Source organism: Falco peregrinus, chromosome 7 (genome assembly GCF_023634155.1).
Source record: "Falco peregrinus isolate bFalPer1 chromosome 7, bFalPer1.pri, whole genome shotgun sequence".
Taxonomy (NCBI): Eukaryota; Metazoa; Chordata; class Aves; order Falconiformes; family Falconidae; genus Falco; species Falco peregrinus.
The window spans coordinates 54899253-54925727 of NC_073727.1; the positions used below are offsets into that span (position 1 = coordinate 54899253).

The following is a 26475-nucleotide window of genomic DNA, read 5'->3' on the forward strand; positions in this document are numbered from 1 at the left end:
AGAAGAAAAATCTCTGGGCAGATATGTGCACATGATTCATTTGGCAAAAGCACTCGGCCAACTTCCCAGAGGGGAGCTAAAATAATTTCCACATACAAGTAAAGCAAATAGCCTGTGTCTTGTTCATCCTCCCAAGTATTATTGACTAGTGCTGAGTAAGAGATCTGTGCGGAGCGCTGATGAAAAGGCTGGCAACTCATTCCGCTTGGTCTGGATTACTGCAGCGTGGTTGTGTACTACTGAACTGTGAGGCTTTTAGGAATCTTCACAGGCGGTTCAGCCTGAGCCACTAAGCCTAAACTAAAATGTTTAAAAACTGCGGTTCATGCTCTTAACTACTTGCAGAGATGTACTGTGTAAGAACCGGAGACAATTTCAATGTATGTTGGATTCTTACTGTTAATGCGTCGAACAGCTATTAACTGCTCAGGTCCAGCTGCAATGTTCCGCTGCAGTGGTGTTTGAGACGAGTTATATTTGGCTCGCCTTTGTTCCACATCCAGTTTTACAACTACCAGATGACACCCTAATGAAACATCAGAGAAATGATGAACGGCTGCACTTAATTGCTCTCTGAAAGATGTATCCAGTGAGGCAGCAAGCTCCTGCTCTGGATACGAAGGAATTTTGACCATGGGGCAAAAGTGGCTTTCATCTTTTAGACATCGCAGCAGTTGCAGTACAAACCTTAACTTTCATTTAAAAACCAACCAAACAAAAGCTGTTCATCAGTGTTTTTTTCCAAGATAGTTTCCTACACTATCTCGAGCCCTTTTGTTCTTAGTAAGTTTTGGAAAATAAACAAAGAAGAAATAATCTTGCTGAATGAAATCCAAAATCACTTCTAAGAATTTTTGCCAGAATGAGACTGGAAGTACTTTGGAAGCTACTGAGCATTTAAAGTATTAGCAATAAATTTTTGGATTTGCAAGAGAAGCTAGCTGGATGGAATGAACACATTTGCATCCATGGCTGGGACGAAACCTGAAGTCACCGTTCATGCAGTGTTTCTTGGTCAGTCATGACAAAATTAATCCAATCTGGATGCTGAATCTAGATCTATAAATATATTTATTATAATATAACAAGAACTTAACAGTAAACATAAACTATATACAATGCCATTACAGATAACCCTGTTTTTAATATTATTCACAGAAATAGCCAGTTTTGTTCCAGTGTGAGAAATGAAGAAATAAGCTAAATTGGAAATGTTGAATGTGTTTAGGTCTTGTTGACAGGTAGCACCTCCTTTGGAGGCAGACACACACCAACACTAAAATTAGTCCTGCCCCAGGCAGTTAGAAACTTGTGCTCCAATCTTTAGGTTCACACTTGCACCCTGTTTGACATAAATACTTTAAATGACATACTAGTATATACTTTTGTTGTGCTTATTATTTTTTTTCTTTAAAGAATAAATAAAACAACTGCATAACAAAGGCTGGAACCTCACTGTCAAAATGAGAGACTTGAGTCACCCTATAGCTTGACTCAGCTGACTTGAGCACTTTTTCTTTAAATACTGCAAGATACAAATTTCATTTTTTTCTTTTATTTTATAAACGATTATTAATAAAATAAGATGATTAGCTAACCATCTGCATTGTTTTCCCCAAAGCTGTAGGCAGACCTCCCTCTGTATAAAAAGGCTAGCATATTTGGTATGAAATCAACTAGATGTTGACTGTAAGATCTCACCCACGCCCTGTACAGGACCCTCCTTGTTGAATTACTGGCATGGCATTGGGGATTTGAGTCTGCAAAGGCAAGTATGGCAACTTTTTTCCCTCTATTTGAAAAGAAATTGGACAATCCTTAGCTTGGGGTTAGTTCCCATTTGTGAATTTTAAGATTCCTTCCCCTACCCTTCTGTGTTACCCGGTCCATCTCCCATTTGATCCTTTAATGTATAAATTTATAAAGAATTTCCACATCACAATGCTCTCTGGATAGACAATATTTTAATATATATAAAAATATAACCCCTGTGCTGTGCATATACTTACAACTCTACATAGTAATCATTTTAAGTCTCATACTGGGCTTAAGTCTATGTATTTTTCTACCATGGGATTTAAACTCGTGTGTTTAAAATCTGTAAGTAAGAGAAGTATAGGGTTTCCACATCTGTAGGGAAACTTGAAAAAGAAAATAAAGCACTTCTCAGACTTTACATGAAAGATAGTGGTGTATATCCCAATGTAAGGAATTTTGGTTGAGAGCCAAAACTGAGTGCGTAGCTGCAACAGGAAGCATTTCCTCCATTTGATGAAAACATCAAAATCCCACACTACACTCTGTGTTTTAATGTGATCCCAATCAGAAATGAAGACAGGTTTATCAGGAGAATACCTCTGGAATCGAAAACATACTCATTTTGTGTTATGGGAATCGAGCACTGCCAAGTTTGATCATCAGCAGAAACTGGGAGGAAAAAATTCAGAAGCTCCCATACCACCTGTGGGCACGGCCACACATGCCCACACAAGTATCACCAGGAGCAGAAACTCACCCAGCCCAACAGGCCTTTTTTTTTTTTTTCTCATCGTTTTACATGGAATTTATTACCAATGGCTATTCTTCTTCTCCCCAGTCCCCGCCTCACCCCCCTTTCTGGGTTCTGCTCTAGAGAACTGCAAGATTCATTTGATCTGATGGAAGACTGACATCAACGTAAGCCATCTGTCACACAAGATTTCTCTCAGTCATTGGTATTGAAAAGCATGTATTTGTTAAAAACAAATGTAGGAATCAAAGTGGGAAGGACACTTTGACCTTTCAAATAGACTGATGCCTAAAGTGTAATAGTAAAACTAATCTGCATGGTTATTTTAAGAATCAAGCTTGAGCTCTAGAGTAAAATGCAGATTCCCCCCCCCCCTTCCCCAGCTTAAAAAATATGTGAAATTCTATTGCACCTGGGTTGACCAAAAGCTGACGTCCAGAACAAGTGCCACTATAACATCTAGTGACACTCTTGTATTATTAAGTTACAATATCTTACATAGCACGGAGCTCTCTGCTCCTTCTTCACCAAAAGGTGAGGATGATTTTTCTACATTCAATGTAGACACTATTCAAGACTTTAGAGCAATATGTTCACTGGCTGGCTTTGCTGCTTTTTTTTCTTAAGTAGTAGTATTATTCTTGCCTGCTTTCAACAGGTACAAACAGTTCTCCGTCCCACTCCTGGGTAACATCAGCCGCTCTGAATGTACTTCTTGATTGCTACACAGCCATGTCGAAAAACAGGGCAGGGCATATTTGGTAGAAGTGTCCACGTGTTTGTTTTAGGGTCGTAGGCTTCCATGTTTCCCAGGGCAGGTCCTTCACTGCTAACGATCCCACCAGTGGCATAAATTTTTCCATCCAGAACCACAGCACTGTATTGTTAAAAAAAAGTAAGTTTTAGTTAGTTTTCTTAACAAACAGTTTTCTTTTTAGGCTTAAAACAAACCCAGTCTTTTGTAACAAAGGGCGAATGATGAATACACCTTTAATTCTTGTCTATATAAAGCTGTGTAGGGATTTCTCTTCCCTCTCCCCTTCTCTTCGCCCTATTAATCCTTTTTTGTTCCTGCCAGGTAGGGACATGTTGTCTCTAATTTAAACAACAGAAATTAGTCTATGTAAGATGTTTCTCCAGTCTACATATGGGATCTGCAGCCAAACGTAGCAGGACAATGCATCCCTGTAAAATCATGTACACGCAAAAGCAACCTGAGCATTTTGAACTCCCTGCTGCCTTGGTTGGAGTAGACTCTTGCTTCAGACAAGTTTCTCCTCCAGTTATCAAGGAATGCTGCAGGGAATACAGGCAAGGGGAAAAATCCTCCAAAAAATGCTCTGCTGCTTCAGCCTCTTCCATGGTCCTGCTTTGGTGCAGGAGCCTGGAGGTCCCACTGACTTGTCCTCCTTGTGCACCCAGAAGGTTGGTGTCAAGCTGAAAGCCAGCCTGGGGCACACGCAGCTGCTCGCTGGGGACGTGCAGCTGAGGGATCGGCAGGGGAGCTATATGGAGGCATCCGAAGAAAACAAAAAAACCTTACCGCTTTTTTAAAGTGAAAGTGCTCGACTTCAGCCATCTCTTGCAATATACCCAAATAATATCCAAAAAGGATAAGGAAGCTGGGCTAATCCTGTGGGCTCCTGACAGGCGGTAAGGTGTGCAGGTGTGGAAGCTGCTTGAAAGAAGAACTGCCCTTCAGCCTCATGGCTTCCTTCTCCTTCCACACAACCCCTCAGCCTCTCCAGCAATCACAGGCAGGGCACGACACTCGCTCTGGGCTAACGAAGACAGACCCAGGGCTGGGCTCCTGTGCATGTGTTTGGAAGGGGCAGAAGGATGACAGAAGCAGCAGGCAGCTGGGTGGGGGAAGCCCAGGGATGCTGTGTCCTCTGTGCTGCCTTTCCACTGCACGGGGGGAAGCTAAAAGCGGGGGCGGCTCTGCTTTTCATCTGCTGCGAAGCCTGAGTTTGCCCCCCAACACTTAAAGATGATGTTAAGTGGGTGGGGTTGGTGGTGGCTTTTCTGGTGGCTGGGGGTCCCTTCCTAGAGGTTTTTCTTCCAAGAGCAGCTAGTGGATGGTTGTGTTGGGAAGGAAAATGGAGATTTGGAGACTGCATACACACCAGAGGACAGCAGGGAGAAAAAGAGGGAGAGGAAGGCAAATTAGTTGCAGCCAAGAAGGTGGCCTAGATCTAAGAAGGTGGAGGAGGGTAGTAACCCTGTAGGGTTGGTAAAAGTAAAGTTGTCTGGCTAATTTTGGAGCAGTGGGAAGAAGAAGGATAAAAAGGGATAAAGGCAGAAGACACAGAGCGCTGGAAGACCCAGGATGAACTGAGACTAAAATGGCACCGACAAAGCCACGTGTTTCTGAAGACCACAAAAACTCTGATGTCCTTGTGGAGAAGCAGAGCCTGAGATTAAAAATAAACCCACAATGACAACAGTGAGGACTCAAATAAGCCTAGTCCCTGGATACTGCCAGGAAATAATGAGAATCTTGTCAAAATAACTGTTAATCTGAAAGGAGGAGGAAGGAGAGAGAGACTTGAAACACTTGATTAGAGCCTATCCACAAATCAGCAGGGCTGGATGGTACATAGCCCAGGGTCCTAAGGGAGTTTGCTAATGAACTTACTGAACCACTGGTAATTATTTTTGAAACGTCAGGAAGAAATGGGGAAGAACGAGGACTTGAGTAAAGCAAGCGTCATCCTGAAAGATGGCTCTGAAAGAGAATGAGCCCACCTCTGAAAAGGCCAGAGCTGGTGGTGAAGAGGGACTCCTGCCAGGGCTCGGGTCCCTATGGCCGGGAGGGCGCAGAGGTGGCGGGACCAGCTGACCTGGTACATCAGAAAAACGTGCAAATTAACTCACGGTTTAGGACTAAAGATGTTGTGGGGGTGGGAAGCCCATCTCTGTACTGGAACGAGTGACTGTTTGAAAGCAAGACAGGCTGGGAATCGGAGCTTGCAAAATATGGCATGGGGGAGGGGGTGAGAGGATGGTCCCACCCCATGCTGAAACAGGCACGATGTGGTGGAAGGTCTGCTGAAACCAGCAGGGTGAGAGTTTAGAAATGCGGCCACGGGGAAATGGTTGCTGTTTGCTTTTCACTTTTTTTTTCTTAATAGTGAAGCTGAAGGAGATGGAAACTTATTTGAAGTGGGATACGGTTTGGGATATGCCAGGCAGAAGATGTCAGAGTGTCAGAGGTGGACTGCAGCACAGAGCAGCTTTGCTGTCTGGGTGCTCTAATGAAATGCTGATCAGTCATTAAAAAGGCACCCTTACACAAACCTTGACCAAAAAAAAAAAAGTAGCAAATGGGTTAATTTAGTAATTTTGTTGGGTGAAGTGGGAAAAAACAACGAAACTCCCAAAGAAAGAAAAGATTCCCCGTAAAGATTTGCCTGCAGAACTATCAATAATGGGAGTTAAAAGAAATGCTGGCGTGGAGCATGGACTCTGGGGCTGGTTCCGTCAGTGTTGGTGATCGTGGTCCAGTGCCCATGAATAGCTTCAGCCAAGTTTTACTGGTGTGGACATGCTAGGGTAGATGCCAGCACAGGAAAGGACCCTAGTGGCTGTTACCACTTACAGACAGGGCATGTATTACTAATACTGCTTGTTACCTCGTGAGACTGCTTGCACAGAGCTTTTGATCTGGATGGGAAGAATAGGATGGCCCGAGGGAGGACCCTGTGCAGAGACCTTTCCATCTGTGCTGTAGGTGACCCTGGCAACAGGAGCCAAGCCACAACCAGCCATTCCTAGCTGGCTGTGTGCTGCATAGCTGAAGCCTGGCCTTAAGTGCCCAGTATCCCCTTTGGGCATCTAGTGGCATTTTAGGTCTCTAAACATGGATGCTTTACAACTCCTGTGTGGTATCTTAGCTGCCCACATTTCTTCTACTAAAGTCTCCTCTGTGGCATGTTTACTAGCAGCTGCTCTAAGCCGGAGCTGCTACCACCACAGAGCAGCTGAGCAGCCAAGAACACTGTCCTGAAATGGTCTGGGTCGAGTCCCTCTCCAGCCCGTGCTCTGGGTGAGGGGTTACAGCAGGTGGGCAAATGTTGGTCTTGTTTCTCCAGCACCTGGGCTACAGCACGGAAAGAAATTCCTGGCCAGCGGCTGAGACGAGCAGCTCGATACTGTAGCCTGCCATCATGGTACTAATGTGCTGAGGAAGAAATGGATGCTGAATTCCACCCTCTGAAAGACTGTATAAATTTTAAATGGTGATTAGAGAAGCTTCTGCCCCCTCTGTATGCAATTCCCATAGATAAGACTGGCATAATGCTTCGCTTGTGAGTCATGCCTGAGGTTAAGAAAACCAGTGAGCTACTCCTGCTACCAAGAAACAGGCAGTTCTGAGTATGCAGTGGGTACTTACATGTGCAGGGGACTTTGGAGACATTCAGGCATCTCTGAGGCTAAAGTCGCAGGTATAAGATCCATTAGGAATTTAGCCCTAGATTGCTGCTACTTTGCAGTATTAGGACAATCGCTGCTAATTTCTGGGACCTTAGGGAACAGGAAACTCAAGTGGGCTCTAAAACCTTGAGGGAAGTGAGTGGAAAGGAGTATATGCTCATTGCTCTTTCTTCATTACTGTGACAATATTTCTTTTCTCCCCTCCCTTCCAGCCCATCAGCTGTAAAAACATCGTTACCAAGGCTGACGTACAAAGAAAGAAATAATTACAATAATTAGGATGCGAGTTTATTGCTCGGTGCCATTAATCCTGAGAGATAAAATGATTACAGGCTGTCAGAGCCTGGGAAGGAAGGAAGCGCTGCACCGCAGAGCCGTGCTGCAGGGATGCAAACCCTCGGGCAGCTTTGGGGGCAGCAACCTCCCCAGCTAAGGAGCCGCTGGACCTCCGTCTCTCCAGCAGCACGCCTGAGGTGAAGGTAATCGGCATCAAAATGGAGGTCACTTCACCCACTCCTTCCAGGAAAACACGCTTCAGCATTTTGCATATTTTTACCCGGCAGGCTAACAACTCTGCTTTCTGTTCCCTGGGTAATTACTGCCCTTTACTAGAGAGACTTCACCTATCGCCCCGCAGCCAGTTCACCCCAGGTGCCAGGGCATTCTTCATTGCCCAGACCATGAGCAGTGTCAGAGGATAAAGCTGTGGCTACCCCCCAACACTGCCACTACTAGTCCAGTCCATCTGCTGACCTCCATGAAGCTATGAATCATGCTCCTAAGAAAATCCTGATGAGGGTGAGGTGCACTAATGGCTCTCAGGGACCTGGCTGTCCATGGTTGGAGTGCTTGTGGAATCTAAACACCCTTTACATCTCTTCTCTGCCTATCCACCTTGCAGTCCATCCCCAGACTAAGCAAACGTGGCAGAGAAGATCCATCTCTGACAGCTGGCTATTAGAGGACTTGATGGGCAAAGCAAATTATTGAATCATAAAGTCATAGAACAGCCCAGGTTGGAAGGACCTCTGAAGATCATCTGGTCCAACCGTTCATGGGAAAGGGACACTAGATGAAATTATCTAGCACGCTGTCCAATCACATCTTGAGAACCTGCAGTGATGGGACTCTAGCATGTTCCTGGAGAGGATGTCCCAGTGGGTGATTGTTCTCACTGTAAAAAAAACTTACACTAAGATGAAACCTCTTCTGATGCAATTTGTATCTGTTGTCCTTTGTCTGTTTCATGTGGCTTCCTGTGAAGACAGAGCCTCTGTCCTCCTTGTAGCTGCCCTTGAAGTCCTGGAATACTTGTGAGGTCCCCCCAAGCCTCCTCTTCTCCAAGGAGAAGATACCTAACTCCCTCAGTCTTTCCTTATCAGGCAGGTTCTCCAGCCCCTTGGATCACATTCATGGCCCGCCTTTGGACCCTCTCCAGTCTGTCTGTGTCTTTTTTGAATTGTGGGGACCAGAAGTAGACACAGTGCAGCATTACAAGCGCTGAGTAGAGTGGGATGGCAACATCTCTACTTGTGCCAGTAATGCCCCTGCAGATGCAGCCCAGGGTCTGATTTGCTTTTCTGGCTGCATTTGACTTTGCACTGCTTTTTAATTAACTTTTTTAATCACATGCGAGGAAACGCACCCACGCTCCAGCTCAGGCGTGGAGCACCGGGGCTCGGCATGCATGAGCTGGTGGTGCTTTCAGCTGGGGCCCTCCCTGTTCAGGCCGTTCAGCTGCCTGCCATTTGCTTGGTGGCCACCTTCCCACCAAGTGTGTTATGGACTCTCCACTTTTCATTTGAAAGCATCTTATAGTGAAGGTCTCCTGATGGGCAGTTATTTGGAAGCAACCCAAGGTGGAGGACATCAGTGCCTTTCTTCTGTTGTGTTTGAGAGCCGATGACCTGGGAGCTCCTCTCCAGCCCTTCCCTCTCCCAGTCATGATGGCTAGACATAGCACCAAGCAGTGGGACCAACAGCAAAGCCTGTTAAATTTGCTTATTATTATTATTTTAAAATTTCCTGCTTAGTCCTAAAGATCACATCAATCCTATGAGGAAATGTTAAATAATAATAATAATACAATAATCCTGTCTTGTTACATCTGGGGTTGTGAAAGATTTTAACTGGCTGAATTGCTGTGTTGTTGTTTTGACTCCCTGAAACTTTGTATCTTCTGAGGCCACAAACAAAGCTCCTCTCCCTCCTTGCTCCCGGCTATGCATGCACACACACTCACTAATTTATTGGAGCTGTTCCATAAACATTATTAAATAATATCAGTTAGATAAACACAGAATCTGCTTAAAAGAAGAAAAAAATTCCCACATTTATTCGTGGATGAATTTCACAGAGTCAGAGCATGGCCAGGGTTGGAAGGCACCTCTGGAGATCATCCAGTCCAACCCCCTGCTAAAGCAGGTTCTCCTAGAGCAGGTTGCACAGAGTCGTGTCCAGCCGGGTTTTGGATGTCTCCAGAGAAGGAGACTCCACAGCCTCTCTGGGCAGCCTGTCCCAGAGCTCTGTCACCCTCAGAGGAAAGAAGTTCTTCCTCACATTCAGGTGGAGCTGCCTGTGCTGCAGTCTGTGCCTGTTGCCCCTTGTCCTGTCCCTGGGCACCACTGAAGAGAGCCTGGCCCCGTCCTCTTGGCACTCGCCCTTAGGATATTGGTAGACACTGAGAAGGTCCCCTCTCAGTCTGCTCTTCTCCAGGCTAAACAGGCCCAGCTCTCTCAGCCTTCTCTCATCATCTCATCATCTTCATAGATGATTTAATTTCCTTCATTTCTTTCCTGCCCTAAGATTTCAGGAGGGCTTTACTGGAGGTGGAACTGAACGATGTTCATCAGCTGGGTGGGGTGAGCGCTAGGACAGGAGAGCCTGCAGGGCAGCAGCTCCTGCAGGACGTGGCTCCGTGCAGCGCCAGGCAGAGCTGGCAGTGCTCCTTACGCTTTTGCTTAAATGGGGACCTGTTAGTGAAACCTGCATGGTGGTTTGCAATGCTGAAGTGAAAGGCGCTGCCACCGGCCCCACAGGTGGCAGTGGTTAGGGTGCCAAAGTGTTGTCCAGCGTTTGGTAGCTGTGCTAACAAACTCCGTAGGTGTCTGTGGCTGGGTTGGCAGCTGGGTTATGATGTTTGAGAGTGCTTGAGCTTGGGTGGTCATGTTGTGCTGCAGAGGTGGCATCTTTACAATGAGATGGGGAAATGAGGGTCCAGATTAGTCATGGTCGATTAGGGTGATATCATGCCACTTCTTGGAGCAGGATTATTAGTGTGGGTGTTCTGGCCAAGCTCCAGTTGTATTCTACCCTGCTCTACGAGCACTTTCCCTTGCTAATGATCCAAAACTATCATGTGGCATTGTTACCTGTTGCTGAAAACCAGCAATGTTTTATTCCAGAGTCCACTGCACACCAGTAACAGCCCAAGCGCTCTGTCTGCATCAGTTACGCTTTAATGCACACCGAAATCCTTCAGGTCTTCAACTACTACAGAAATTATTGCTGTTAGTCTGGTGCAGCAGTTCTTGTCCGCTGTCTGCGGAGCATCATCCCAGCCACATGTCTCCTTTCAGATTTGCTGGAAGATTTCAGTTTTCCCTTCTGGACCACAAACAGTTCCAGCTGCAAGTGCTGCCTGCTGAAGAGACTAGCCCTTCCATCTGCAAGCTTGAGAAGTGTGCGGCCATTAAGGAACTGTACTCCGTAATAGCTTCACATGGGAATATCCATCCAAACAAGCTGTGCTCTAACCCCTGCCAGTTCCTGGAGTTACCACAAACTTTGCAACAAGAAAAGGAATCAGCTGGGGGAGTCTGTGGCTGGTGCCGCACGTTAGCAATGACTAGTAGTTAAGCACAGGAGTCACTGTGCTTGGCTGTTCAAGAACAAGGCCTTATTTAAAAAGAAGAGGGGAAAAAAAATCCACAAACCGACCCTGTTTTTGTGCTGTTCAGCCCGAGCTGAAGTTTTATTAAAGATTTCCATTTGGCAGAACCATCTAATAAATCTTACTGGTTAACAGTCAGAGGAGAAGGAAGAAAATGCTTTTCTGGTGTCTGTTGGGAATTGCTGGTGCTAAATTAGCTTCTCTGGAATTATTGCTGGCACCATCATGCTGCCGCTGTTGCCCCGTGGAGGCTCTCTGTAGCACACGCCTGTTTGTACGCTGCCTGCATCCTAAGCAAGCAGAATATGGAATTTTTTAATCATGAACAGAAACACATTCAGTATTCTTTTCACTTGTGGAAAAATAAACCCTTGAAGGGCGTTGCGGGAAGGGAGAATGCCCACCTGCAAAGGGAGGCCTTGCCAGCACTGGAGGGGGGGATGACTTTGCAAGTCTTTCTGGAGGGAGGTGTCTGGCAGGGCAAGGTGTGATCATCCCGGCTCTTCATCCCTGTTGGCTGCTGTCTGCTGCCTCCACCTCTGAAGATGCCACAAATGAACCAAGACGAGGTCCATGCGGCAAATGGGATGTCCTTGCCTGATGTTTGGGAAATGTCAACTCTCCCTCACCCTCACACATTGTGTGGAAGACATTCAAGACTTGCGTGTGAACTATCGGTGAATTTTAAAACACTTCAGGCCTATTATAGCTCTTTGCCCACTTGGCACCATTCCTCAAAGGGTTAATTCTAGGTCAACACAAACTTCTTACTGACTTCCATCAGGTGGACTTAATCTGAAAATGATGCTCAATTTGCTCTTTGTTGATTGTGAGCCCGAGACCTGAACCACTTATTTTTTGTTTTTCATTAAGAGTAATTTAATTTGATATTAAAACCATTTGAGTGGACCTTTAATTTTTCACAGACAGGGAATGTCACACACATTTCTTTCCCCTGTGCTCCAAGCCATCACACTCCCTAGCCACTTACAGGCAGAAACAGCGCAGATAAAAATAAAAGTGATGCAGTCAAGATTTTTCCCAGCAAATTCAGTATTGAGTGATACCTGGTGAGAGGGGATCAATAGCATGCGGTTAATTTTTAAGTTGTTTATGTTGCTGCTTTTAAATCATGTTTTTTGTGATCCATGCTAATGAGAAGAATGAGGAATTTATAGATTCATAGACTAAGGTCAGAAGGGATCTCTGTGCTTAGTTAATCTGAGCTTGTGTATATGCAGGCCATGGACTTTTCCCCAGGCAGCATCTCTCTTGGAAACGTATCTAATCTACTCCTAAAAACACTGAGTGTTGTTGAGTTCACCCCCTCCCTTGCTGGTTCTCTGTTTAATTATCCTTGCTGTTGGGAAAGTGCCTTACTTCAAGGCTGAGATGTGTAACTTGACTTTCAAGCCCTTGTCACCTGCTTTGCCTTTGTGAGACTGAAAGACTTTCTACTCGCTCTCAGTGATGAAGTCACCTCTCAGCCTTTCATTGATAAATTCCTTAAATTTCACATCAAAGATCTGATTTGCAACCCGGGGTCATTTTTGCAGCTTCCCTTTGAACTTCTGCTGATATTTCCACATGTTGATGCATGGACCCAAGACCTGCCTTCATCTCGCCAATGCTGTATGCTGCAACTCTCTCTCTTCCCAGCTTCAACCTGTTTTAATTTCGGTGTTAGGGCCCATATTATATATACAATATTGCACTGACCTTTTATTCACCACATTACAATGAAAGCTCATGTTGTGTACCTCTGAGTGCCTGACTTTCTAAGGGGAACAGGGCTGCTAGGATTGTGCTTTCTTCATGTATTACTTTGCATTTAAAGTAGCACTGCTAGCTTGAGACCGTCTCTCTGAGACAGGCAGATAACTGGCTAAAATAGCTCTTTCTGTAATATTTTTCTACCCACCAAGTGTTATGCCACCTGCAGCCTCTACCAGGGGAGATTTTTTACTATCTGTATTGTTGGGAGATGTATTAAATAGCACTGAAGAAGAGTCAATGCTTGCTACCGGTGGCCTTGCTCAATGATATCTTCTCATTAACAACTACATTTTGAAATCTGTCAGTGAAGCAGATTTAATCTCTCTAATGTGTGCCTTGTTAATTCCATATAATACCAGTCAAATACCTTGGAGAAATCGCAGTATATTATACCATTACAGTTGTCTTTAGCAGCCAGGAATGTTTTATTAAAGACCAAAACAAAGAACCCAAATTCCACCCCCCACTCCTCCCCCCCAAAAAAGCAAAAAATCAGAAGACAACAGGTTGGTGTAACAAGACCCATTTTCCAGGAAAGCGCATTGATTGCTGTTCATTATATTATTAGCATCTAGTTATTTGTTGATGAAATCCTAAATTAACCACTCTGGTATTTTGCAGAGGACCAACATGAGGCTAAGTGAGGCCACTTAGCCTGATGTTGGTACTTTGCAAAATTAATTGCTGCACTAAAATTCTCCCTTTCACCTTTTCAAAATACGAAAACACTTTGGCAGTGCACTGATCCACCCTGAACTGTAAGAGTTATTAAAAAATCAACATTAGTGGTTGAATCATCTCAGCGAAGTCTCTAAAGATGCCTGTGTCTAAGACTGCCAGGTTGCCTGGTTTGAGAACTTGATTTCTGAGTTCACATCTTTCCTTGCTGCCACCAGTGACCACTTTCGGTCGCTCACAGCAGACTATGGAACCAAACCTTCTTACTCCCTTCCAAATACAGAAGAGGAATATACATCTGATCGGTCTGTGTTACACTTCGATACCTCAATAGCCTCATCAGCAATGGCTTTATAACTGATTAAAATTACAAATTTGATCCCCAAAAGTTTAAAGTGCCTTTCTTTTTATTCCCATTAGCTTTTAGTACTTCACTGGTTACCTCAGCCTCCTGTAGCAGCTGCTAGTATTTAACCTATTTGTTACTGCCAACCTCTCATTTTCCTTATTTCCATACATACCGATTCATTTAGGGTTTTTTTGTGGTAGTTTTTACATCTCCTTTTGGCTGAAATATTTTTTCTGTAACTATTTTCCAGCACATTTAAGAATTTTTGAAATTGTGTCTTTTTTGGCATCCAATTGGGATGTACTGAACTATTCCTTTTTTTGGTGGCTATCCCACTACAGGTTTCCAGTCCACTATTGCTTTAGGCTTTAGAAAAAATGTCATTTAAAATTTTGAAATTATTTTTTACGGATGGGTGTCATATTCTGCTTAAGCAAAGCCAGTTTATTATGGTGCCTAAGCGGCGGCTAATATTTAGGTCTCTTGTCTGCTCTTCATGGTCCATCACAAGGTCTCCCACTGGAGTCCCTTCTGCAGGGTGCAGAGCAAATGATCCCTTCATGTTAGAAACACTGGAAAGTTTTCAGGTGAGACACTCAGCCAACAGCCCCTGCAATTTCACCTACGCAATCACCTATGCAGTTTCTCTTGTAGTGTGCTCCAGATTCATAATTAACAGATTTTTGTTATGTTTTACAAAACAGAGATGTTCAAAGAGCAGTTCACCCCTCTCTATGGGAAAGATACAGGGATGTCTCTAAATGTGCAAGTCCCTTGCCATTTAATTTTACTGGTTAAGGTCCTAATCCAACGCAGCATCATTTGTTTCTGGTTTTCAGGAGAAAAATAGCATTAGCAGCTGCCTGAGCACTGATGAGCAGGCTTCTCCTCATCATGCTCTGCCTCTTGCTAGAGCAGGGGGACGGGGAAGACCTGCCCTTAGCACAGGATGCGCACAGCTGCGGCCAGCCGGGCCCGAGCGGCGGCTGCGCCCCTTGGCTGACAGCACCTTGTGTTTCAGGTGCCAAGAGAGGGCGCTCCTTAAATTCATAAAAGAAAAGGAAAAAAAAGGCAAACCCCGGGGGAAAAAAAACCAAAACAGCAAAACGAGGAAAACCCGAGCATGCCTATTTAAAAAAGGAGTTTTCTCATCTGCATCAAAGCAAAAGGTTAAAGGCAGCAAGTTAAAACGTGCAGGTGTTTTTCGGCCATAGGACGGGGGCGAGGGACACCCCTGGGGCAAGGAGCAGAGCTGCTGGCCGAACCTTTGGGAGTCATGGGTGGGTCGGTTGCGGGGCCAGCTGCTGCCCCATCGCTGCTGCTCCTCCCACCCCAGGCAGGGTTTTGCTCGGGCCCTTCCCCCGCACACCCCCTCTGCCCTGGTTTTTGCTCAGTGCCTCCAGACGCTGCCGCGCTGGACGTGGGTGACGAGCCCTCGCCCTGCGCCCACAGCAGCGTTCACGGACCAGCGATGGCTTTTCCCTGCAAAACTAATAGCTCAGCCGTCCCCCAGCACGGGGACCTGCCCTGTGAGGGGCTGGCACTGTATAAAGCCTGAAACAAACCTGTCTTTCTGTAACAGCCACCTAATACTTTTTAAAAGGCCTTTAAGTTTTGCCAGTACCTGCGATGGGTGCCAAGTTTTATTTTTGTCAGCCAACTTTGTTAAGTTTGTTAAACCTGTGACCGCGATCAGGGAAGCGAGCCCAAAAAGCAATCAAAAGCACGTCATAAATAATAGTAATCAATACCAGTGTGTGGTGCTTACTCAAGTTTTTTTTTTCTTTCAAGGATCTTTTAGCTAGTTAGCAAAAACATGTTCTGCATTATGGTGGTCTCTCCTGCAGTGGGTATTCAACATCCTCGGGTTACACACGGCAAACTGAGGAAAACAGCATTCCTGTAGCCACAGGAGGAGCCCAATACAGGTCCCTCCCCGCAATCCATCGTGTCTGAACATGAGGAGACACATGAACCATAACAGGGTCCTGGATGTGCACTTTGGGAAATGCTGCACCCCTGAACATGTACAAAAAAGAGATGAAGAAAACCCCCAGATGGTACACCATCTCCCTTCCCCTCTCCCCTTCACTGTTAGGTTACATTAGCTTATTTATCAGCAGAAAATGTTAGGGCACCGGTAATTCAGTTTTAATGGTTTTTCTCACCTGCAGAACTGCCTGGAGTGGTTCATGTTGGGACCTGCTTTAATATTGCCTTTCTCTGGGTCATAGATGGTGGTTGCTCGTGCATAAGCTCCTCCAAGAATAAAGATGAACCCATTGAGAGTGACTGCAGGAGCATATTTGTTATCTGTCAATGGAAAGCAACACTGAGATCAGTTTTAGGCTCAGGTTTGGAGACTGTTTTTTTGTTTATACATTCCCCTTATTTATAGATAAGTCACGCTTCTCTAAATCTCCAAGGCTAGGGAAAGAAAAAATGAGGAAACCTTCCCTGCTTTTTTTTCTCCTCTCCCCAAGTTCTCAAAGGCACTTTTAAAGTTCACCAGTCCTTCAACCCCCAGTATGCACCTCCCTCTAAACTCCTAAAGTACAATTATCCACTCCCAAAGCCTAATGGAGTCACTGTGAAAGCTCCACTCTTTCTTTAATATGAAATTAAGATGTCAAGGTGTTTCAGAATTTTGAATTGCTGCAAATTTTAACTCAGATGCTTCCCGTGCCTGTGCAGTGGCTAAGTACAGAAGAAACCCACAGTGCAGAGACATGCTTAGTAATATCCAGTAGTTGATTCTCTTTTGTATTCTGCTTTTGCTTGTGGGAAGGTCACCCACATAATCCAGAAAATTTTCTGAGTCCCTATTTTATTTTCCCCTTCATCTATCACGTAAATCCACTGCATTTTTATTTTCAGATGTGTGTGTACCTCTGAGCAGTCCTGTATTTTAGCAATGGACTGTGTGAGTTGGAGTTTGAAATTAAGCAACTCCCTTACCCTAAGACAAGTTCAAACAGAGCTTCCAAGGATGCTTTAAAAGTCTTGTGTTAGCTGCGGCATTATTGGAAATATTGGTAAAACTAACGATAAATTATCAAATAAAATAATTCTAATTTAATTAGTTCACTTGTCCCGTATGCTGCTAGCACGCCATATGTACATTATTAAATATGAGCCAGTTGGGCTGAAATTTCTCATGATGGTGTCTGTCTGGATGCGATACAGTTTTTTTAATCAACATTTCAGTGAAACCAATCAGCAACGTCTGGGAACAAAAGACAGGAAAATACATTGCTTTATTGGAGTTAAAATAAGCCTCACAACCAGTTCTCTAGGAAGCAAGGGCTTGAGCCCTTTGGGGCATGAAGCAGATGTTTCCTGGGTGGCTATCCTGCTGTCAGGGGACACATAAAAATTCCCCATACAGAGCTGTAAGTTAAAGCCTCTCCAAAGTCTGCATTTTTATATGCTCAGAAAAGGTTGATCCTCTTAAATCTCCAGCGGAGAATCAGCCTGGACACAGTCCTGCTGGCTTCAGCCCCTGCAACTCCCCTCCCCAGCGTGGGGAGCTGGGGCAGCACGCCGGAGAGGAGGTGTGATATCATCTTTACTATGCTCTTACATCTCTGCTAACAGCCTCTACGTAACATTGAAGGGCTCTGTATGTTCCTCTCAGATCTGTAACACTGTGACTGTGCTGTTTTACGGACACAGCAAGAGATGTGCTTAAACCAGCCCCGGCAGCTTTACTTGTGGCATTTGCTTGCCTCTTGCATGACTGGCATTGTAACCCTGAGGTTCTTGTAAAATCACCTTATTCCATTAAATATTTAACAAGAGATTTAATTTGACCGGAGTTAAGCAAAAGCTGATGATGAACATCTCCACAAGAGGCAATTTCCTTAACTGAGGTTTGAACTGGTTAAACTAGAAGGAAAATAATGGTTTTGTGGTGTCTGCTGCTGTTCCAGCATGGCCGTGGGGTGGTCTGGCTCAGTTCATCTCACCCCATGTTGGTGCGTGCCCAGGGGGACGTACATGGGTGCGGCACCCAGCATGAAAACAGGCAAAACGTGTTACGGGTTAAAGTTGGGCTCCTATTATGCTGAGTATCTACAGGCATATGTCAAAAAACCACGGATGTATTAGGAAAATGTCACTGATCCTTGGGAACAGATGGGAAGAAACTAATTCATCCAGAAAATAGAACAAGGAGTATTCAGTTTCTTCTCAGTGCCACTAAGCCACTATAATTCATCAGAAAGACTTATCTGTCCTAACAACCCAGCTCGCATCCGTTTCCAAATCAGACTTGCATATGTGACATTTTTTCCAGTTAAGATACTCATCAGAAATTTTCCATATTTAATTATCACATCTTCCTGCTTTTCCTTTTTCTTTTCTTTGACTAGCACTGTTTTGAAGGAGAACAAAACTCTTGCATTAAAAAAAAAATATCTCAGCTCCCAGATCTCACAGGGAAATTATTTGGGGCTCCCTCAAGGAAGAAACAGCGACTTCTCAGGAGACTGAATCACTGACTTCACATTCCTTTTTGTTAAAGAAAGAGAGGGAAACCCTTTGGTTATTTTTATAGTGACTTTTTTCCCCCTTCTTTTTAAATAGGCAGACAGTCTGATATTTTTTTTTCTTTTTTTTTTAAGAGGCAATCGTGTTTGATTCTCATCAATTTTTCAATACATCATCTATCTGTTGTTTTGTATCTGTTTCGTCTTTAGCTACAATTTCATGAATTGCTATAAAGTAAGCCTGGGAGAGAGAAACAGAGAAATCTCTGCTGTTTCTTTCAGGAAGGGAGAAGTTCACAGCAAAGTCTCCTGATCCTGATGAAGATATGGCAGAAAGACAAGCGGGACACCCCTCCAGAGAGAGGTAGAGGGAAAACAGTGGGTTTTATTTTTGTTTTGTCACCATGGAGGCAGAAATTCTTCATGGATACAGGGAGCTTGGAAAACTCAAGGCATCATTCCTGCTACCTGGGTGTGGATGACCACCTTCAGTCTTTAACTTTACTTCATCCCAGGTGCTACCCTCACTCTTCCCCTGTCCTTTCCAGAGCTTGGTAACCTCATGTAAACACTTAGGACACTCCAACTTCTGTCACTGCTCTGAAGTCCTTAATGTGCTTGTGGTGCAAGGTGGATGGCTACGGAGCCTAATTTTGCAAAAGCATGTTCTGGTTGGACTTCTTGGGTTTTCAGTTGGTGCTACTGGGGATGAATCTGAACTTGTGTGGGTCAGAGGCTTCCTGCGGGATACAGCGGGGACATTGGGTATTTCAAAAGTGTGCTGGAGGGAGGAAAGAGAGGGGAGAGGAAGCATGGAAACAGAGAAGCAGCCTCCTTTCACCTACAGAACTGAAGTGTGGGGCTGTAGGATATACTAATCCATTTCAGTCTGGAAAATCTTAAATTGCATTTGTCCAGAACAGCAAGCACACTTGAGATTAAAAGGCAGAATAAATGTAAAGGAAATAATAGATGAAAGGTACTCTTCTCTCCAAGTGGATAACATCATAACATCACTCTCCTTTGCTGTTGCTATAGGAAAATACACAAGTATTTCTGTTCTAGTGACAGGTCATTGCAGGAAGGGGTATGCACTTAACGACAACCCTTGAGCCGGAGGTGTACTTCACATGGGGTTGGTAATTTAACCTACTTGTGTGCTCCTCATTTAGTAACAACAGCATGCTGTCTGTGATGTGTTTTGTGGCTGTCGTATCTCTCGGTACATTCTATGGTCAAGTAGCACAGTTCTGCTTTCCATTCCATGATTGCTTAGAGATCTTATGTTGCCTCCCAGTAAAGTACTCGGTCAGAGACAGAAGTGGTGTTTCAATGAACGGCAGCAGCACTTCATATGGAAAACAGTTATTAAAGCCAAACTAGTCAAACATTTTTATCGGGAGGAAGAAATGCAGGCATGCCACCAGTCCAGATATAATTCCAGCCGAAGGGTGTCCCTGTAGGTACGGATGGCCGGTCAGGGAGTTGATGCACATGATGAAGCAGATTGGAGAAAGGAGACTAGTTAATACAGACGAAATCTGCTTTTTATAGTAAGTGCCTCTTCTCCTCCCTGAATACTATTCAGACAAGCCCAAGAATGGCACAGTAATGGATAACATAACGTCCTGCAGCAGCTGGCAGACTGTGGTCTGATCTTTAACATAGCTTGTGAGGCCAGACTGCAGATACTGCAATTAACAGCAGGGTCTCAGATGTCAGCTCTGCTGGCACAGTGCCCTCCTCTTAGCTGATTTCTCATAACCACACAACTAGTTGCAGGGCCCTGTGGTTTCCCCAGTGACCCTTGAGCAAACCCTCCTCAGACACCCCAAAGTTGAGTGTCCTTGCTTGAAAATGCTGCATTTTGTGTATGTGTGGCAGGGATCACCCAAGCCAAAGCAGAGGGCTCCAGCAGCCATCGTGGGGTAGTTTCACATCAAATTTGCGGGCAAAATGTAGATGAACTGAAGAGAGCTGGACAAAGCACAGCCACACGGATGAAGCAGAGGTAGGAAGTGAAAGGGAGGACATCTGATAAAGGACAAACACAAAAATATTGACTTGGCTGGGTAGAGGGCAGAGTAAGTATGTGCAGGGGCAACACATCAAGGAGTAGGAAAAACCATTCTGAATGGAGGATATGGCATATACAGAGGAGAAATGGGTGAGGTAAGGAAAGTAAAATTCAAGCTTACTAGTGGGAAAAACACTTGGAACTAGTCATGGGAAGAAAAACACGTTGAAGGATGAGATGAAAGACTCATTGCTTTGAGACTTCTAGGTGAGAGCTGGCAAAACCCACACATGGGTACCGAACTACTGACCTTGGGGAGAGGGCCAAGACTTATATCTGATTTTTCTTGTAAAGTCCAAAAATAAATTCAAGGGAATGATTATGCATTTTAACCAAAATAAGCCATGGGACAGTGCAGTAAAAATGTACAGATGCTGCTAATGCTGTTTTCCAGATATTGCTTGCATTCCTTGCTCCGTGATTGTACCACTTTGGTCGGACACATGGCAGGAGTAAATGGTATGGTGAAGGAACTAGATACTTGGATTAGAAACCAGAAATACCCATAGATCTTTGAGCTGTGTTCTCACAGTTCTCACCAGATTTTAAAATTTAATAGTGGTGACGATAAATTGGTTTAATTACAAGACATAAACATTAATCAAAATCTGCACTTCAACCAGTACAGGCACTGACTGTTCAGGGTATCAAAACCCAGTATATTTTAGTGCGCTGGCATGAAGGCATAAAATGAACTAAAAGGCAGTGATAAGATAATTAATCTTACTTGCAATCACCGATTTCAACATGTCTATGGCCATCTTGTTAAATAAGACAAACCTCAGGAAGCTGGGAATGTAATACATTTTTAGCAGAGCTATATAAGACAGCCTGGCAAGAAATGGGAAGGCAGGTGCTGCAAGTATGTTGCCTGGGTTCATTTACTGTTGTAGGACTTTGGCTGAAGAGCAGCAAACCTCTTTCAGCTCAAAATGCAAGAAAGGGATGTGCCAGGTGGTTTACTTGCCCTGGGAGGCTCCATTACCCCAGTAACATCAAGCTGTGGGCTACACGGCTGCAGGAACACCTGCCAACTCCAAAGGTGGGGAGGACAGATGCAGGGCAAAGGATGGGGCACCTTCTCCTCTCCAAACACGGATTTGTGTAATCAACACCTACCCAAAGGCTATCACAGCACCCATGTGCGACGTGTTGGTGAGCCTAGTGTCATACCTAATGCGTGCAGGCATCTACCTCCCAGCACCTCCTGGCAGGTGGAGGCTAAAGAATAAATGGAAACTGGGAGTGAATTTGCTTATTCCTAGAAGACATCCAGGCAGAAGAGAGCAGTGGCTGAGCTGCATGGACTTGCTATCCATCCCTATTCTGTATCTCCTCTGCACAGGCAGGATGTCAGTATCCAGCCTGTTTCACTTCCATTCAGATTAGCCAAAAAATGACCCTTCCCCTTGCCATGTTGATGCCAGTGTTGCCTCGGGTCAGGTGGGCACACGATGCTATGGAAGAGATGGACCTGTTGGGTTCAAACATGTGTCATACTGCGTTCAACTCACTATCATAAAATACCGCAGTCACCTGAGACAGGTACTACTGGACTAAACATCTCCAGAGACCTTGGCTACTTTCAATACCTGCATCTACTGTTGCATATCTGAGCGTGCTTGAGGTGCTTTTAAAGAATCTGTTGTCCTATTTGAGGTTAAACATTGAGGTTTCACTGGTATCTGGCGTGACCTTAAACAACACAACCCACCATCAGATAGCTCAGTTGACTTAGCTCAGAGGGACACCTTAAGAATTCACAAATCAACACAAAGGGCTCTGAGGCTGTCAAATGCATTCAGCAGTGATTCAACTTGGCTCCATTTTGCAAAAAGCACCCCAAGGCTCCTTCTACTCTCTCTTTGGTTTAGACTGTACCATACTTGGTGTAGCATCCAGTTCTTGGGGAATACTTTACAAATACAAGTGATGCTATGGTTCTTGTAGAGCTGGAGAAATTAAAGTATATTTCTAACATTTCCACTGCCTCTTAGTGAAGATCGGGCATCACATCAGTTCAGTTTCCCACACATTCTCCACAGGGTTGCAATTTTCCTGACTCTGCATTATTTGCAAATAAATTGATGTTATGTATCTCCTAACAAAGACACAGAGCAACTCCACATTTTATCATATATTTTATGCCTTCAGCTTAACTAATTAACTTTGCTTACACCAAGAAAACATAACTACCCTTTTTTAACTTCACCAGTGTCTTTCATGTATATTTGTTAGGAAATAATAGTACACGTCCAATACAACAGTGGGTGATGAACCCAGCCCTGGATAGGATGATTTTTTCCAAGCACGCATGGTGTTGATGCCTGCTAGACATATAACAAGCCCATGGAATGACTTCTTAGCTCCTGTAGCACTTGTACTATTTTGGTAAGGAAAAGAAATACCTTTTTGCATAATGCATTCATTTTTGCAATACACTGTGAGTACAGGAAAACCTCATACTGTCAGTCAGTGGATTATATGAACAGCAGCAGCTGTAGCCATGTGATGGAAAAACCAGGCAATAGGGTTGTTTGTACCGCTGTATTACATAATCATGACTTTTGCCGGTTAACGCCCTCCCGCTGGGCACTTCATGCTGCATCATATGCATGTCATGTTATGTTAGGCTGGACACAAACAGCAGTAAGGGACTTGGAAAGCAGCAGTGCTGTCTGCACAGGGGAGGTTACGGCCGTGGCTGTACCAGCTCCTCATGACCTGATCTACTAGGGAACCCCAAGAAAAGAATCATAGTAATTGTTAACAAGCTACCATACAAAGAGCAGCTTATCTGAGCTTTCCAAATATGCTTAGGCCTTACCTGAATGCCTTATAATTGTGCTTCTATAATTTATTGCGTGCTACTCCTATTGCTCTGCCAGGCTCAATAATGAGAAAATTATTTTTTCAAAAAAGAAGCACCTCATGTCACAGTTTCAACACGACTGAGAGGTTCAGGATGGTGAACCACTGGAACAGGTTGCCCAGAGAGGTTGGACATGCCCCATCCTTGGAAACATTCAAGGCCAGGTGGGACAGGGCTCTGAGCAACCTGACCTAGTTGAAGATGTCCCTGCTTTTTGCAGGGGGGTTGGACTAGATGACCTTTAAATATCCCAAACCATTCTATGATTCTAGGATGCAAAAGCAAGCCACCCTAAAGCAGCTTCTCTGCAATGACTGTACCACTGCTGTTTCTTTGGCCACTTGAATATCACCAGACCAAAGGCTGCCAAAGCAGGTGGCCCAGGTCGGCTGTTACCCTGCAGTAACACCTCTGTGAGGCTGAACACTAAACCTCATTTCCAAAAGAGCAGCCTAAACACTCAGGGTGCAAATCACCACAGAAAGCAAATAAGTTGCAAACTTCTGAGTGCTATTCTGATTTTGGAAGGAAGTCTGCACCTCTGACATTGCCTGGTACGTTGGAAAATCTGGCCTGTCATCTTGCTCTTTATGCAGTCAAATGTTCTGTGAGCTCAAGGGTTTCATAAACTAATAACCACAGTTTTAATAATCTACATGTCTTGGAGATTTCAGCCTCTGAAGCACGTATGCCTGTGGACAACACTAATAAATCCCAGTTAAGAATGACTGCCACTTCCCACAGGAGAGACGGTATTTTAACAAGCTCATGAGTAATAATTCATTAACTGAGCAGTGTTGTAAAGCTGCATGGAGCAACACATGATGCCAGGATGAAGTTTCACTGCACTTAGCAATTTTTTGGATCTAAAATTACTAGTTGTCCATATCTAATGACTGCTTTCCTTTCTCCTCTACTTTGAACTCATCACTTCTAGCTGATAACTAGCTGTATTAATGAGTGACAATTGCCTTCAGTAAAGATCCAGATAATTGCCTCTCTGTGGTATAATATACCATGCATTCCTGCCAATATGTTATAAACATATCTCCCCCCACCCCCCCAATGCATTTCCTTTCTACCAAGGTATTAAAATACCTGTAGCACAGAGATTTCTGTTGTAATAAGGGTTTACTCTGACACCACGCATCCTTACCGATCATCGGAGACTCTATAAAACTCCATGAATTAGTCTGAGGGATGTAGGACTGCAAGACCCCCGCAGCTCGGCCGGCTTCGTTCACCCCACCGAAGACGTAGATCTTCCCACCACAAACGGTTGCAGCAGCTGAATGCACAGCCTTTGGCAGAGGAGCAATGGTCTCCCACTGGTTGGTTATTGTATCGTACCTAGGACGACAGCAGTTGGAGTGAGCTGAGATGACGCAAAACTGGGCAGGATAGACAGGCAGAGAAAGCAGGCTGGGATATAACAGAAAGGCAGCTTGACAAGCAGAAAAAAAGCAGAGGTGGAAATGCATTTTTTCACATCCTACAAATTCAGCCACTTGGTAAACAGTGTAATTAATGCTTTTCCTAAGCTTTTAAAACATTGAGAAAAGCCCAGAGAAAGCTGGTTCTATTTTCTGTAGATGCCTCTCAAATCTCATTATAGTCCAAGCCAAAGAAACTCAGGACATCTTTGTTGAGATGTCTTCCACTAATTAATTTCTTTTAATGAGTATACAATGAGATTATTCTTGCAAATCAGTGCAGTGATATCCAATAGCGACCGCAGGCAGGCAACTGTTAATATACTTCAATTGTTCAGCTTGTGGAACACATCTCACCTGCAACATAATGCAACACGATAGCTCTTTTTACTCTAGTTAACTGACCAGTGACACACATTTTGTGCTGGAATAAGTTGCTTCTATTTAATTTTCATTGTGCAAACCGAACTACTGTGCTTCATTGCAGGATGCTGTAAACGTTAATGCTGGAATAAGATTTCACCATTGCATCCATATTTGACATGAAGCAAACAGAAAAGAGTATGCATGAAAGTGCTAAATTAGTTTTAAGGTCATCAGTATCTGATTTAATTAAGCCATTGACCATAAGGGATGTGCAGTTAATAATCCACGGATGAAGATTCATTTTAGACAATGTCACAAGTACAGACATAATTTTTTTTAAAGATAATGTGGCAGGGATCCAAATAGCTGCCCTAAAATGAGTATTGGAGACAGTGGCAAATAATGTGAATTTTAGGCTTCTGTATTTCCACATAATGGCACATTCAGTCAGATAGTAGTTTCCTGCGTAGTGATTATCCAGAATTGTTGACTGCAAGAACAGAAGCCCTCATCACCCACTCAGGGCTTTTGCTCTTAATGTTAGTGATATGCAATGTGCAAACATGAAATAAATCCTTGGCCATGAACCCATATGTAAAAAATTGATTTAGCAACAGGAGAATTCTCCCTTTGCAACATGTCCCTCCAATTCTCACTGCCTGAATCTGGGGAAAATAGAAGTGAGAAATTATATAAATGATGGAAACAGCACAAAATATTGTGCTTAATGAAAATGCATTAATGAATTTCCACGTAATATAACTGAAAGTAATTAACACACTCATAAAACTGAAGCAAAAGCAAGAGGGAGGCAAACTTTAACTAAAAAAAAATAATAGGGAAGTCGCTTATAATAAGCACGGAGAACTGCCTTGTACAATGCTCTATATTAGTTCCTGAGAAATTAAATTCATCTGCAAGTGATGAAAGGGGACAAATATAACAAGACTAAACAATATGGTGCTGAGAGCATTCAAGGCGACACACCTATACTGGGCTGATTCTTAACGTTTTGGTGCCAAACCTGAACCTGCTGATGCATTTTGCACAAGCAACTCCTCCAGGTAAAGCACCATATGCTGCATCTTCTACATTTGCCCACAGCATGTGGGGCAGCACTCGCATCCATCCTAGCAGATATGCAAAAATCTCACATAATTTTGGTTTACACTTTTCTAACTTACCTAATGCAGTCATTTGGTACTTGGTAATTTAATTCTTGATGCCTTATTAAGAAATTGGTTATAATTGATTAGAAACTGGGAAAAGCAATACAGCTGAGAAGAACTATCTAATGTTCCTTTCTGGTTCCTTGGCTTCTAAGATATAAATTATACCTGTCACCTGATAATATATTGTCTCACAACAACCACTCTGACTTAGTACCAGGAACATCTGCAGCCAGTCGAAGTGGTCTGAGACGCGATGGTGAGCAGCCACACTGCCTCCCCTGGTGCTGGCAGAAGTACCTAGCAGACCACAGCTCCCCAGACAGATATGTTCCTGCCAATGACATTCTGATCTACGTTTTTGGGAAGGAGCAGTTATAAGGAGAGGTTGTATCCTTCACATATGCTGGGGGCTGAGTGTGGTTGA

The 26475-nt window shown here is 44.1% G+C and overlaps 1 protein-coding gene across 2 annotated transcripts in view; it reads right to left on the minus strand.

Moving 5' to 3' along the window:
- Nucleotides 1-1052: 1052 nt before the first annotated feature.
- The window catches only part of KLHL29 (kelch like family member 29), a 405699-nt gene continuing 380276 nt past the window's right edge, over nt 1053-26475 (minus strand). The window contains exons 12-14 of one of the 2 annotated variants that reach the window (XM_055810704.1): nt 24237-24430; nt 15810-15954; nt 1053-3386 (exon numbers count right to left, since the gene is read on the minus strand). In XM_055810704.1, the coding sequence (XP_055666679.1) occupies nt 3203-3386; nt 15810-15954; nt 24237-24430 (523 nt within the window). In that variant the 3' untranslated portion in view covers nt 1053-3202. The remainder of the gene's footprint in view (nt 3387-15809; nt 15955-24236; nt 24431-26475) is intronic. The other variant, XM_055810705.1, reaches the window with a different exon arrangement.